The sequence below is a fragment of the Acyrthosiphon pisum genome, chromosome A1, assembly GCF_005508785.2.
Source record: "Acyrthosiphon pisum isolate AL4f chromosome A1, pea_aphid_22Mar2018_4r6ur, whole genome shotgun sequence".
NCBI lineage: Eukaryota > Metazoa > Arthropoda > Insecta > Hemiptera > Aphididae > Acyrthosiphon > Acyrthosiphon pisum.
Window position 1 is genome coordinate 134,315,720 of NC_042494.1, and position 12,939 is coordinate 134,328,658.

The 12,939-nt window shown below is 31.1% G+C and overlaps 2 protein-coding genes across 3 annotated transcripts; one reads left to right on the forward strand and one right to left on the reverse strand.

Annotated features, from left to right (window-relative positions):
- Positions 1-1,965: 1,965 nt before the first annotated feature.
- LOC100575335 (zinc finger protein 420) lies at positions 1,966-5,974 on the reverse strand. The gene is made up of 5 exons (XM_016801789.2): positions 5,228-5,974; positions 4,868-5,158; positions 4,523-4,804; positions 4,029-4,250; positions 1,966-3,954 (listed from the first exon to the last, which is right to left on the reverse strand). Exons 1-5 carry the CDS (start codon positions 5,351-5,353, stop codon positions 2,734-2,736), a joined length of 2,142 nt encoding a protein of 713 aa, XP_016657278.1. The 5' UTR covers positions 5,354-5,974; the 3' UTR covers positions 1,966-2,733.
- Positions 5,975-7,103: 1,129 nt separating this feature from the next.
- On the forward strand, positions 7,104-12,118 carry LOC100165361 (myosin-8). 2 transcript variants are annotated; one of them, XM_008181573.3, is made up of 5 exons: positions 7,104-7,406; positions 8,423-8,584; positions 8,646-8,730; positions 9,126-9,583; positions 9,664-12,118. In XM_008181573.3, exons 3-5 carry the CDS (start codon positions 8,649-8,651, stop codon positions 10,774-10,776), a joined length of 1,653 nt encoding a protein of 550 aa, XP_008179795.1. In that variant the 5' UTR covers positions 7,104-7,406; positions 8,423-8,584; positions 8,646-8,648; the 3' UTR covers positions 10,777-12,118. The 2 variants fall into 2 exon arrangements, with proteins under 2 accessions (XP_008179795.1, XP_001952454.2); XM_001952419.5 differs by having other exon boundaries at positions 7,107-7,629.
- The last annotated feature ends 821 nt before the right edge of the window (positions 12,119-12,939 follow it).

Below are 12,939 nucleotides of genomic sequence, written 5' to 3' on the forward strand. Positions count from 1 at the left end.
AATGCGTGAAAAATTAATACAAGGCTCCTGATGTATTGTTACAATAGCAGTTAAAAAATATTAAAAATACATAGGCACAATTTTTTTTTATAAGTATTTAAAGTTCAAATTTTGACAACATTTAACAAATTTAAAATTTAATAATTATTTTGTAGTTAAAAATTTATTAAATGTTCAAATTTTATAGCTAAGGATTGAAAATTTAAAACGATTATAAGGTATTTTGTTTTGTGTCTATCGCGTCACCTTTAGGGACAGTAAAAATGCTTCTGACGTTAAAATGTTGACAACATTCTTCAAAATCACGAAAATTTGCCAATTATTTTTAGTTAGAATTTCATAAAAATGTTTCTATTCATATCTAAGCTTTGAAAATGTAATACAAGATTCCTCTTGAGTTTTCCTATATTTACCAAAAAAATAAATATACCAGAAAGTCAAATTAATTTTTTACGAGCGTTTGAAGTTAAACATTAGATTAAATTAACCAATTCCAATACGACGATTTTCATATTTTTTTTGTTATTCAAAAACTATTAACTGACTGTAATTACTTGAAATTGTCATCAAACGTTTATTTTTTAATTTTCTATAGGTACATGGTACAATTTTCAATACATTTTTAATTGTTTTGAGATATTTACAGACATGCAAAATTTAAAAATGTTTAGTTTTTTATTTTATAAATGTCAATAAATTTTTCATTGGGTCAAAAATTTGGGACTTTAAAATTCAATACAAGGTTCCTCATAAGTAGTTATAATAGCAGTTCATAAAATATTGAAGATCCATGTGCACGATCTTTGCATTATTTATGCAAGTATTTAAAGTTCAAATGTTGTCAAAATTTATCAAAAACTCGAACATTTTCAGATTATTTTGTAGTTAAGAAATTATAAAATGTTCAATTTTTATGGCTAAGGATTGGAAATTTAAAAAAGGATTCTCATAAATAGTTCAAACTTTAACCAACAATATATAGGTATAGTTCTATTTTATATAAATTTTAAGTTCAAATTTTGACAAAATTACATATTAAATCCAAGAATAACGGTTTTAGTTATTTTGTCGTAATTTTTAATTTGATTCGTAGGTACCTTAGGTTTATATAGGTATCGTACCTATATAAAACTTTTAAGGTAGGTATATTATTATATTTAATAATATACACATAAAATATATTTTTTACAAATGTAATTTTTTTGGCAAAAATGAATTTAACCTACTGTTGTACTAACGCTTTATAGTAAAATAAATTACTTTCACCACAATAATGAAGTCCCAGCCAATAGTTTTCAAGTACAAAATCCGTTCACACATCATACATCAGGGAATATTGATAACTTAAAGTTTTGATTTTTTTGTACATTTATTGTAATGTTAGGTCATTTTGTTAATTTTTGGAGCAAATGTATACCTTTTATAACTACATGTTTTGATTAAACTTAATTGGTAATTCAAAAAATGTTGTCCCGACCATTTATATAAAACAAATCATCACTTATGACTTATACCTACAGAATGTTTCAGTATAGGTAACAGTTGTTTAATCTGTTGATACCATTACTTTTAGTTTTGGGATTATTTTATGAGAATAACCAAGTTCTAACTTTGTTCCACCAAATCCACTATGTGTTGGAGGCTATAGTAGCCATTTCACGCTCTAAAGTTTAGAGCGTGAAATGTTTAGAGTCTAAACTTAATAGAATAAAATAAAATTGAGTTGAGCTTGCTTGGTGGATCATCCTCACAGACTGCATATATAAGACAATATTTTTTTCTTAATTATCTTTCATGATTCCATATTTATATTTTTAATATGTATGAATTATTAAAAAACACTAAAAAGTGTTTTGATATTTTTATTTTTAAATTACACATACAGGCATACCTAAACAGCTAACATACATGTGAATATTACGGTTGTAACATAATATTAAAGGCAATATGAAAATGAAATAGGTATACAATCAATGATTTAATTTATTTTTTCATTTACATCATTTTTGTGGCCCATATACGTCATAATCTGCATAGCGGTAAACTCCACTCATATATAAAGATTCATCTTTTTTGGGTCGCTAGTCGCTACTAGAGTAGATGATAAATAATAATTCTGTACCCTGGAGGTAAATGACACCATGTCACAAAATAATTTTACAGGAGACAGGTGCAAATTGTGTTTGCCTAAATAAAAGTGGACATGGTTTTATTTTCCATTGTTTTAATTCCGTTACTAATGATAACTGGTCATAGTGCAGTATACCTTTACATAGAGCAAAAAATGTACAAGGACATGGAGCTAACTCAATTTTGTAAAAAAATGGACATGGTATCCTTTACCTCCGGGGCACAGAATTATATAATAAATAATAATAAAATATGTATAAAACTATGGTCGCAAATATAGACAGAAATAGTATATATACTATGTAGTATAGATATATAAATATATTTCAATAATAAATTCTAACTAGGCGTTTCCACCTCAGTGTCAAGAAAATAATATTAACTCTCATGAAATTTAATAAGGAGTTCCAACTAATTTTCAGTCCCACACAGCCAGGGCAGAATGAGACAATATTTCAGGCCTGGAAATTGTTTAAGCAGGCCAGGAAGATTTAACCAAAAAATTGGTTTTTTATAGCTAGTCAGACCATGAACATGAATAGGTCACCGGAAAATCTCCCATAATTTATACCAATTTATAATTAAATAGTTCCAAAGCACTTCCTAATTGGGTGTCCAGCTGTTGGATAAATTGCAGCTGACGGGAAATGCTGGAACACCACTGCCGTTGTTGTCGTCTCCAGACTGGTTCAACGTGGACTCGTTTGGTTCAGTAATTTTTTGCAATATGGTGGAAGGCATTGAATCTGTAGTTGTTTCCATCCTCCCAGTACAGATGACATCATCCACATCGCTGTCGTCATTGTCAACCCCGCCGGTAGCCACCGAACACTTGTGATTCTTCATGCTCTTGTAGAACGAAAATGTGCGGAAGCACTCCGTGCACGTATACCGTTTCTCACCAGTGTGTGTCCTGATGTGTTCAGAGAGCCCGTCTCGCCGGGCAAACGCCTTGGAGCATAAATGGCACTGGAATGGTTTTTCGCCAGAGTGAGTGCGCGAGTGCTGAACCAGCTGGTACCGGGCCAGGAAAGCCTTGTTACACACCTCGCACACATAGTCCTTAGACGCGAAGTGTATCTTTTGGTGGTCGACCAGCCGCACCTTGATCTTGAACGTCTTTCCGCATACGTCGCACACAAACGGTTTGTCTGAGTTGTGTGTCTGCCTGTGTATGTATATGGAACTATGGCTGGAGCCCGTGTACCCACACACATTGCACTTGAACAGGGCCTCCTGCTGGTGGGTGCGCTTGTGCGATGTGAGCCCTAACTTGGACGTGTATGAGTTGCCGCACAGGTCGCACACGAACGGCTTCTCACCGGTGTGTATGCGCACATGAGATATGAGCGCGGCGTTGCTGGCTGTTGTCAAGCCACAGTGTGTGCATGTGAACACGCCACTGTGCTTACGCATATGTGTGCGCAATGTATGCTTGGACTTACACCGAACGTTGCACATATCACAGCTGAACGCCTTCTCAGCATGGAATGCGTTCTGGTGTATTTGCAGCCGGCTGTCTGTCAGGAACAATTTGCCGCACGTGGGGCAGCTGAACTCCTTGGGCATATCATCGTGGGCGGTACGATCGTGGTTGAACAGGTCGCAAAACCGGGAATAGGTGACATCGCAGAATTCGCACGAGTATGTCTTCGACTGAAACCGCCTGTAGTGTTCTCGATACTTTGCTCGCTTGTCCTCCAGCGTGTTGAGCTTTTTGATTTTACGCTTGGTAGTGATCTCAAACTTATTGTCATTGGCTATAGTCATCTTGCCACATAATTCTTCCCCTTGATTAAGACTAGTTGTCACGTCGGAACATTCCTATACAAAATGCATTGATTAATTATTTAAACTGAATAAAGCACCATACCGTTTGAAAAAATAAAAATAAATACTTTTAGTGGTTCATTTACAGCGACTGATGCAGCATCATGTTTGGTTGATGCATGCAAGTAAAGGCTGTATGTGTCAAGAAATCCCACCTGACAAAATGAACACAAATGAGGCATAAGGTCCTTCTTCAATGCATGATTTCTGAGATGACGATAGAGACTGGTCGACCGGCTAAATTTACAAGTACATAGTCCACAACCAATTGTACAGTCTTTGACTTTATCCTGGCAACATAAAATTAAAATTGTACATAATATACACTGATTTTGTGGCTATAAAGTAAAAATAATGTAGTTTACAATACTGCATCCAGAAAGTTTTTCGGGGGGGGGGGGGGGGGTCCAAAACATATAAACTGTAATTTTATTGAATTTAGGTTAGGTTAGGTTAGGTTTTTGTTAAAAAAAGACATATTGAAGAAATTTCAGGGAACGACCCGCCTCAGATACGACCTTGCCTACCAATATAATAAACATATTTTTAAAGCTATCTATACCTGAATTTGAATAGATCCATGAATGTCTTGTTCAGTAGTCCAATGATTTTGATATATTTTATAACTACAATATCCTTTATTGCATATTAGACAGTAATGTGGGGTGTTATTCTCTTCTAATTTATGGAAATCTATTAAATGGTTGTACAGTGTTTCTTTTTCAGTAAAATGTATAGAACACATTCCACACTCGTGACGTTTTTTTTTATTAGATGTTTTAGTATTTGCCACTTCAAAGACCTTCCCTTCTTTTTTAACAGCTCTTAAGTAGACTTCTCGGGTCTGAAAAAATTCATGAATTCATAATGTAAACTATGAAATAATAACTGGTAGCAACTGCATTACTGTTAGTGAAATGGGCGACTTAGATTTTGATGAATCATTATCAGAGTCTTGATTGTTAAATTCGTTGTTGAACGTACTGTCGTGATTATCTTCCTGTTCTATTTCTAGTTGATCTTCAAGCTTGATAGAATTATCTACAGTCAAATTTAATTTTTCTTCTTCAAACTGTTTGATGCAGTTTTGAATGCATTCATTGGAAGAGATACATTTTTGTTTAAATTCTTCCCAATTTTCTAAATTACTTAGACAGTCAACACAAATGTAAGATGGACCCAGATCACATTGCCGTACCTGTGATTGAGAATATAATAATATAATTTATTGATAACACAAATGACATTTATTATATATTTTACTTACTACTATTCCTACACACGACTCGATGCGGTAAGAAAAATCACAATCGAAAATCGAACGCAGTTCGGTCCCTTTATGCAGGCAAAGCCTACAGAGTAAATTTAAGTCCAGGTCAAATTTGTTTTTCATTTTAACACAAGTTCGAAAACACGTATTACGATTTTTCGGATGAGACAAATGTTATTTTTTTGAAATAATTTAACATAATATTTATAAGTTTAGTGGTACAAAATCGTTTCAATTAATAATTAGTAATAATTATAAAAATTAGTAGAATAGTAAATACTTTGTTGTGTTATCAATTTATCATCTACACTTTCGTGTGTTTATTGTTTATTGTTTACCAAAGCCGTGCTATTTAGTGTTAACTGTACATTATTTATTTTACTCAAATACCTCAAATAGTGATAATTTCCTTTTTTTCGCAGACTTGGGTGGTGGGAACCTGCTGCTAACAGTAATTATTGTATACCGTCAATCCGTGCGGCGTCCAGTGACACCACCACCACAACCATAGAACCATATTATAATTGATGTTTTTTAATATCTATGCTCAGAAGACAGCCTGCTGAACAAGTAACCTAGTCAGAAATAACTCCTACTGTCTAGTTCATCCACAAAGAGTAGCTGTGTTTTTGTGGTTGTTACCGGTGAACACGATTTAAGATAATCTACTATATTCTTGCTATGACAAGATCGTTAATTTTAAGTGCACCAAAATATAAGTTTCGTTGAGTAAAGGCGGGTTTCCACTACATACGTGTACGTTTACATGCGTATATTGACCGGATACGTTCGCTATGAACGGTCTCACAAACGTTTCCCATCGGTTGATCGGTTATGGATTGGTAACATATTAGTTACCTCGTATATTCTTATGTTATCAATATAGAGCCGTGTACACGTAAAAAGTTGAACTGGATCCAACTTCATGGTATCATGGCCAAGCCTGTGGTAAGAACGTATAACACTCTGGTATACCAAAAGCTTACCGTGTATACCAACCAATCACAGTAAAGTATTTTTATGCACGTACACGTACACGTATCTAGTGGAAACCCACCTTTACCTGTATATCTTAAATCGTGGATAACAGTAAACAAATCTACCAAGGCGTGAACATTGTGACCAGCACGATCAAAAGTTGAATTAATTCAACTTCGCGGTAATCGCGGTATCGTGTTGGTCGACACCACGGATATAGATACTATGGTTGCACAACGAACAATAATATGACGGCGCCAAATGTTCTTATCAAGTTACATAAATACATACATAGTATCCATACAAAAAAAAGTCGCGACATACTAGCGCTCCACCGTGGCTAGGTAACCCGGTTTGGTTACCGTAACTTAGTAGTAGTTGTAGAGGGCGCTAGTAAAACGCGACTTTTTGTCAGAATTGTAAGAACATTCGGCGCCGCTCAGCACTGTGATCCAATATGGGCCGTCGTGCAACCATAGTATCTATATCCGTGGTCGACACGATCATATTTTATTATCACATTTTTGTGAACCAATCAGAAAAAAGGATTTTACACGACATGACACGACACGGGCAGTTGTGAACCCGCCTTTACGGTCGTGCCGGTGAATCATAAATGGTGATAACGAATCGCAAAATTTGAAAATGAAGATAATGATAAATGGAATTTTAGAATTCCTATATTATGCATTATGCACAAATTAGCACGAATTACGAATGTGCAATTGCAGTCATTTTACAAGCTATAAAATATATAACAGATGAACATGGATTGCACCATTCAAAATTTTAATTTTTTCCAAAAAAAAATGGTAAAAACATGATATATGAAACATGCCCAATTCCAAATTCCAATTTTTTGGAGTTACTAATGCGACCGCAGCGCGATCTGCGCGCGACCCCGATTTTTGGTTAACAATTTTTCACTTTTCACTTTTCACTTTTCAGCACGGACTAGTAACTAGTAAGTAATATACTTAGTCCTTTGTTGTCAGTTTTCACTGTCATTGGGTGTTTTCACTTGTTCTGTTAATTTAAACTTTGTTAAAGGAGTTTGGTCTCCTATTCTACTTTATTATACTAGTCTTCATGATTAATACAATATATCTGATGAATTTCGTTGTCACCTTAAGCCGTCGTTTTCGGTTCGAAATTGCAAAATCCAGAGACCGCACCGTAAAAGTGACCGCGTAATAGTGTAAGTACTCGACTACTTACAAAGTGTTTTTTCTCTCTTATTACTTATTAGTTATTTTCCCGTGTTTGACGGTGTCAACTCCAAAGTCGTATTGTGGTAACAAGCAATTATTATTGTTACCTATGAACACCATTTATCAGACATGGCCATGAAGAGGACCATTGACTTTCACCTGAACGATCAGCGGAAAAAAGCCAATCTATATAGAGCGATCAAAAACGATGTAAACAATTAATTAGTTACTATAATGTTATATTTAAGTCTGTCTGTTGTGGTCATTATAATATTACTGTTTAAAGAATAAGTCTTGCCCGATTCATTTTCACATAGGCTTATAACATGATAATATTTGTCTTGATCTAATTGACAAATAATTGGACTGTCAAAATACGCTTGTTATAAAATAGTTGCAATACAACGTGATTTGTTTAATCTATGCAACTATAATTTATTTAGTTAAAAAAATGTATATAGGTTCATAGTTTTATCCATATTTTCCTTTGTAAAGTTGTAAATATTGTGATACTCAAATAAAACATAATATGTAGGTACCTACCTACCTATATCAGAAAAAATATGTAGGGAATTTCAAGTTATTAAAACTACCAACAATTGTCGTTAATCATAATTTGGTTATCCAGGCTACGTATTTTACATTATAAATTACGTGGGTTTTTCTGTAGAAATGGAATGTAACATTCTCTCCTCGATTCTCTCACATCTGATAATTCACTTCATTGCCTAGTGTGTAAATGTATTCAAGTGCTAGATTTTTTCTAAGAAGTTGAAGTAGTATAAGTAGTAGTTCCTTACACTTTCCGGCTCTGGTCACCAAACTTGAAATTCCAAAAAAAATCCAAGATAACCAAATTGTGATTACTGACAACCCCACCTTGTGATTACTGAAAAATACCTATATGTTTATTCATAATTTAAATAAGTAGGTTACTTACTAAAACTAAAATGTAAAATCTCTTTTGAATTTTATCTACATACTTCTATTGCACTGTGTTTAGTTGGGTAACGACTCTAGTACCGATGAAGAGTCATTGAGCTTGTCACCTGCTAACTTATTTCCTCTCAGTCATTATGCAAATGACCCTGAACAGTTAATACAACAATTGTTTTCTGTTGTACGTGGTAAACGGCTTACTCGACTTATACCACCGGAACTTAAGGTATGGTATTACTTAACAAATTATAACATTGTATGTCTTGATACAACTTAGTTCTTTTTAGGATATGACATTTGAAGAATTGAAGGCAGATTGTTTAATTCAGTTATTGTGCATGTCAAAGAAGCGAGTGTTGGCTACATTAGAAGGTAATTTATATTAAATATGTATTTAATTTCTAGACTAATGTCAAAAACATTACTACCTATGTATCAAGGAAAAGTCTGTGTGCAAGTAAGAGTGGTCATTTGATGGGAGTATATTGTATATCTTGTGGAGGCCAAGGTCGTAAGCATCTATTATTTGTTTAACAAATACTACAACCCGGGGTAGCACCAAACTCCTTCATATGTTTTGAGTTTTATATGAATGTTTTTCACTGGGGATTTTCTTATTCTTTATAAACTCTGGGGTCCTTAAACTTATTCTGGGGGTGGTTTTTTTTTCCAAAACTTAAACCTCATTAAATGCTCTAAGGTAACATAAAATAAATTATTTTGATATTTGATGTTATTTATTGTACAAAATATATTATTTATTTTAGGCAAAGAAATGAATTCTTCATCAGACTCTGATGACTCTGACGATGATAACAAGAAACAAAATAAATTAGAAACAGAAAAAAAAGATGAAATTTGCCAAAAGAGATATCATAAAGAAAAACGAATTAAATCATCAAAAAAGAAAAAAATTGAAACAGATAGTGAAACTGAACAAGAAAAATCAAAGGAAAGAGAAGGGAAAACATTATTAGAGATTTTAGAATTGGAAATGAAAGCAAAGGCTATACGTGCTCTACTTGGGCCTAGTGAAAAGGATAACAATACACAAATTGAAGAAGCTATTAAAAACGAAATAATTGGAGAAAAAATTGAAGAAAAAAATGATGACAACAAGAGTTGGAATGAACGTTATGAACAAAGAGAAGATGTTAAAGATGTAGTTAAGACTAGCAAGTTGTGTACGAATATGAGACGTCGCATGCTTCTACACCAACAAAAAGTAAAATAAATCTTAAATTATTTATAATAATATTTTAAAGTTGATTGTTTGTCATTTTAATCAAATTAATTTTGTTGTAGATGTTGGCAGATAGAGCCAAGTTAAAAGCTGCAGAAGCTGAAAATATTAAATCCGGAGATACAATAAAATCAAAATTGGAAGAAAAATTACAAAATGTCTATCCCAAAAACGATGGAAAGCAATCAAATGGTAATTCACTAGAGAAAAACCCTTACGAAACCGTTGAAGAGCTATTAGGTGATTGTGATACTACTCGGAACACTGATGTTATACTCCAGGAGACAAACAAATTACATGATAATGATATAACTAAAATAAACAGAGACAGTGCTACTAGTTCAAGTGAACCTACAAATAACAACCAAGAATCAACTGACGACGACTCACAAAAAAGTACAGATTTTGAGAAAGTTTTGAGTGAGTATACACAGAAGAATACAGATTTAGAAAAAACTATTAATGCGTTTTCTAAAAAAAATAGTGATTTGGAGGAAGAAATAAATGAATGTTCAAAGAGAAACGATGAAATGGAAAACACTATGAATAAATGTGCACAGAAAAATTCTGATATTGAATCGGCTATGGATAATTACGCAGTGGAAATCAATGGTGTTGACAACAATATTGTCAAGGAAAGTGAGAAGAAAAGTGAGATGGAAACTGCAATTGGGAAATATTCACAAACAAATTCTGACCTCGATTCAATGATCAACCAATGTTCAAAAAAGAATGTAGACCTTAATGCGATAGTTAAAGAATATGCAAAAAGGAATTCTGATATAATGACACTGATAAGTGAATATTCCCAAAATAATGTTGATATTCAATCAGTTATTGGTGAATATGCTAAAGGAAACCTCAAATTAGAGACAATAATTGATGAGTATTCACTTATAAATTCTAAAATCAAGACTATGGTTAATGAATATTCAGTAAATAATAGCAATGTAGAAAAAATCATTGATCGAAACAATCGGAAACAATTATTAGTTGAAAAATATAATGTGGAATCAGCTGCTGGAAAAGCTGTGGATACAGATTGTACTAAAAAAATAATTGAAATTACTGGTGTTACTTGTGAATCCTCAAACTCAGACAATATGGAATCTAATATTGAATCAACTCACAAATTAGTTGACAAATCACTAAATGAAGAAGATAAAAAAGACTAAGGAAATTACATTTTTTGTTTAGAAAGGTTTAAATTCTTTAACTCAAAATAGATACTCATTAACCAAATAATAAATTAATTTAAATGTAAAAATAAAATTGTTGCTACAAACTTTATTTTTACTAAAACTATGCTATTTATAATAAAATGTTAAAATATCTATCATAGATAGACGCTAATAAATTTATAAAAATGTATTGTTTAGGATACATTAGAAAAATAAAACTAATCATTCTCTGGTATGACCTTAAAATATGGGAAATAATTTGTTTGTCCACTCACTTGAAATGATAATATGTTAAAATATTAAAATTTTAAAAGAAAGAAACCTTTCATTTAATAACAGTAGTTTTTTGCTCTGTTTCAATATGTGATAAAATATATTTCATTATAATCTTATTATAGTATATTTATACATATTATATTTTGTGTTGTATTTATAATTTATATTATTTAAGATTTTAATGTCAAAAATACAATTTGCTGACTTTTTTTTAATGTTTATTGTTGCATTCACATTCTGTAATATTATTTAATAAAACAATTAGTTGTAACTAATCAAGCACATATAGAAATTATTAAAATATATAGCAATAAATACCTAGCTTTTATAATAATAATTATAACCTAATGATACATATAAACCATAAAGCAATATTCATTGTCTTGATTACTGTAACGTTAAAGTCTTATAAATATTAATATCTATTATTCAATTAAATACAATAACTTTAAAATAATAATTTAATCTTGTTTGAACTTTTAAATACTCTTATAGTATTATTGATATTATGACTAACTAATATTTTATTATGTAATGTGTTCATTCTATTATATATTTATTTAAATTCTGCAAAAGTGTCATTAATGGGTTGCTTCTTTAATCAATCAAATTATTCATGTTTTCTTTTTTTATATAGCTAATACTCTTATTGTGCCGGCTGGTATAGATAGTGTATAAAAAATAACAAATAAAAAAAAAAAAAAATTCTGCAATTAATAATCATAAAGTAGGTAATACAGATAATATATATTCACTATAACCAACAAATATTATATTCCATAAGTATTTATTAGTTTTTTTTTGATTCATAACTTCTATAATGTCCTTTTTTAATCAAAACTTAGTCAAAAAAAAAAAAAAAAAAATTCATTTTAGCATTTAGAATATTTAGTTGTTAAAGTTTATTTATTTTTTAACGTTTTAAGTTTTCTCTTTAATCATCACTCTGCACTCCTCACATAGGTATTCCAGTATTATAAATCCATAAAGTATTAGTGATTTTATGTTTTGATTTATTTTTGTTTTGTTTTTCTTAATAAAAGCAAATCATCTAATAATATGCGTACTGTTATTGTTTTTGACCTTTCCCGATGTTTTTCCAATTTTTTAGCATTAAGTTCAATATTTAGTTATGCAATACCTATTTATCAATTGTTATTGTTAAAAAAAAAAAGCTAATTGTTATTAACTAAGTACGTTTCCTTCATATTCGTATCGCAATTCTGTACATTACGTTACAAGTGGGTCACTGTAATGAATAGTGTTAAATTTTAATTCAATCAATAATATAATATTGTATGAGAAAAACAATTTTGAGTGAAGACCGCCAGCCTGTCTATAACACTAAGTATATTTGATGATATTACTGTGAATAAAGTAATTTATATTTAACCTATTTACATGGAACTTTGTTTTAAATTTTTAATCCTTAGCTATAAAAGTTGAATATTTTATAAATTTTTAACTACAAAATAATTTGATAAATTTCGTCAAAATTTAAACTTTAAATGATTGTAAAAAAAAAAAAACGTGTATATATTTTTAATATTTTTCATCTGCTATTGCAACAATATATCAGGAGCCCTGTAAAAATTGTTCACGCTTTTTGACCCAATAAATAAAATGTTATTAATATTTTTTTTTTTAAAAAAACTAAAAAAATTGAAATTTGAAATTGTCCGTAAACAGCTCAAACCTAGTCAAAATATTTAAAAAAATGTATGGTGTAAGAAAATGAAAATATAAACATAAGTGAAATTTTCATGTTTTTGCACTTATTCTTTTTTTGAGTTATAACAAAATAAGAAAATCGCTACATGAGAAATGGAGTGAATATCCAATGTTATAAAAATATGAACTTCAAACCCTCATAAAAATTTA

Coding starts and splice junctions, on each gene's coding strand:
- LOC100575335 (XM_016801789.2), bottom strand. CDS start 5,353: ATGAAAAACAAATTTGACCTGGACTTAAATTTACTCTGTAGGCTTTGC. Junction 4,251..4,522: donor ATGGATCTATTCAAATTCAG/GTATAGATAGCT, acceptor TTATGTTGCCAG/GATAAAGTCAAAGACTGTAC. Junction 3,955..4,028: donor CTGTAAATGAACCACTAAAA/GTATTTATTTTT, acceptor CATTTTGTATAG/GAATGTTCCGACGTGACAAC.
- LOC100165361 (XM_001952419.5), top strand. CDS start 7,549: ATGGCCATGAAGAGGACCATTGACTTTCACCTGAACGATCAGCGGAAA. Junction 7,630..8,422: donor ATAGAGCGATCAAAAACGAT/GTAAACAATTAA, acceptor CACTGTGTTTAG/TTGGGTAACGACTCTAGTAC. Junction 8,585..8,645: donor TTATACCACCGGAACTTAAG/GTATGGTATTAC, acceptor AGTTCTTTTTAG/GATATGACATTTGAAGAATT.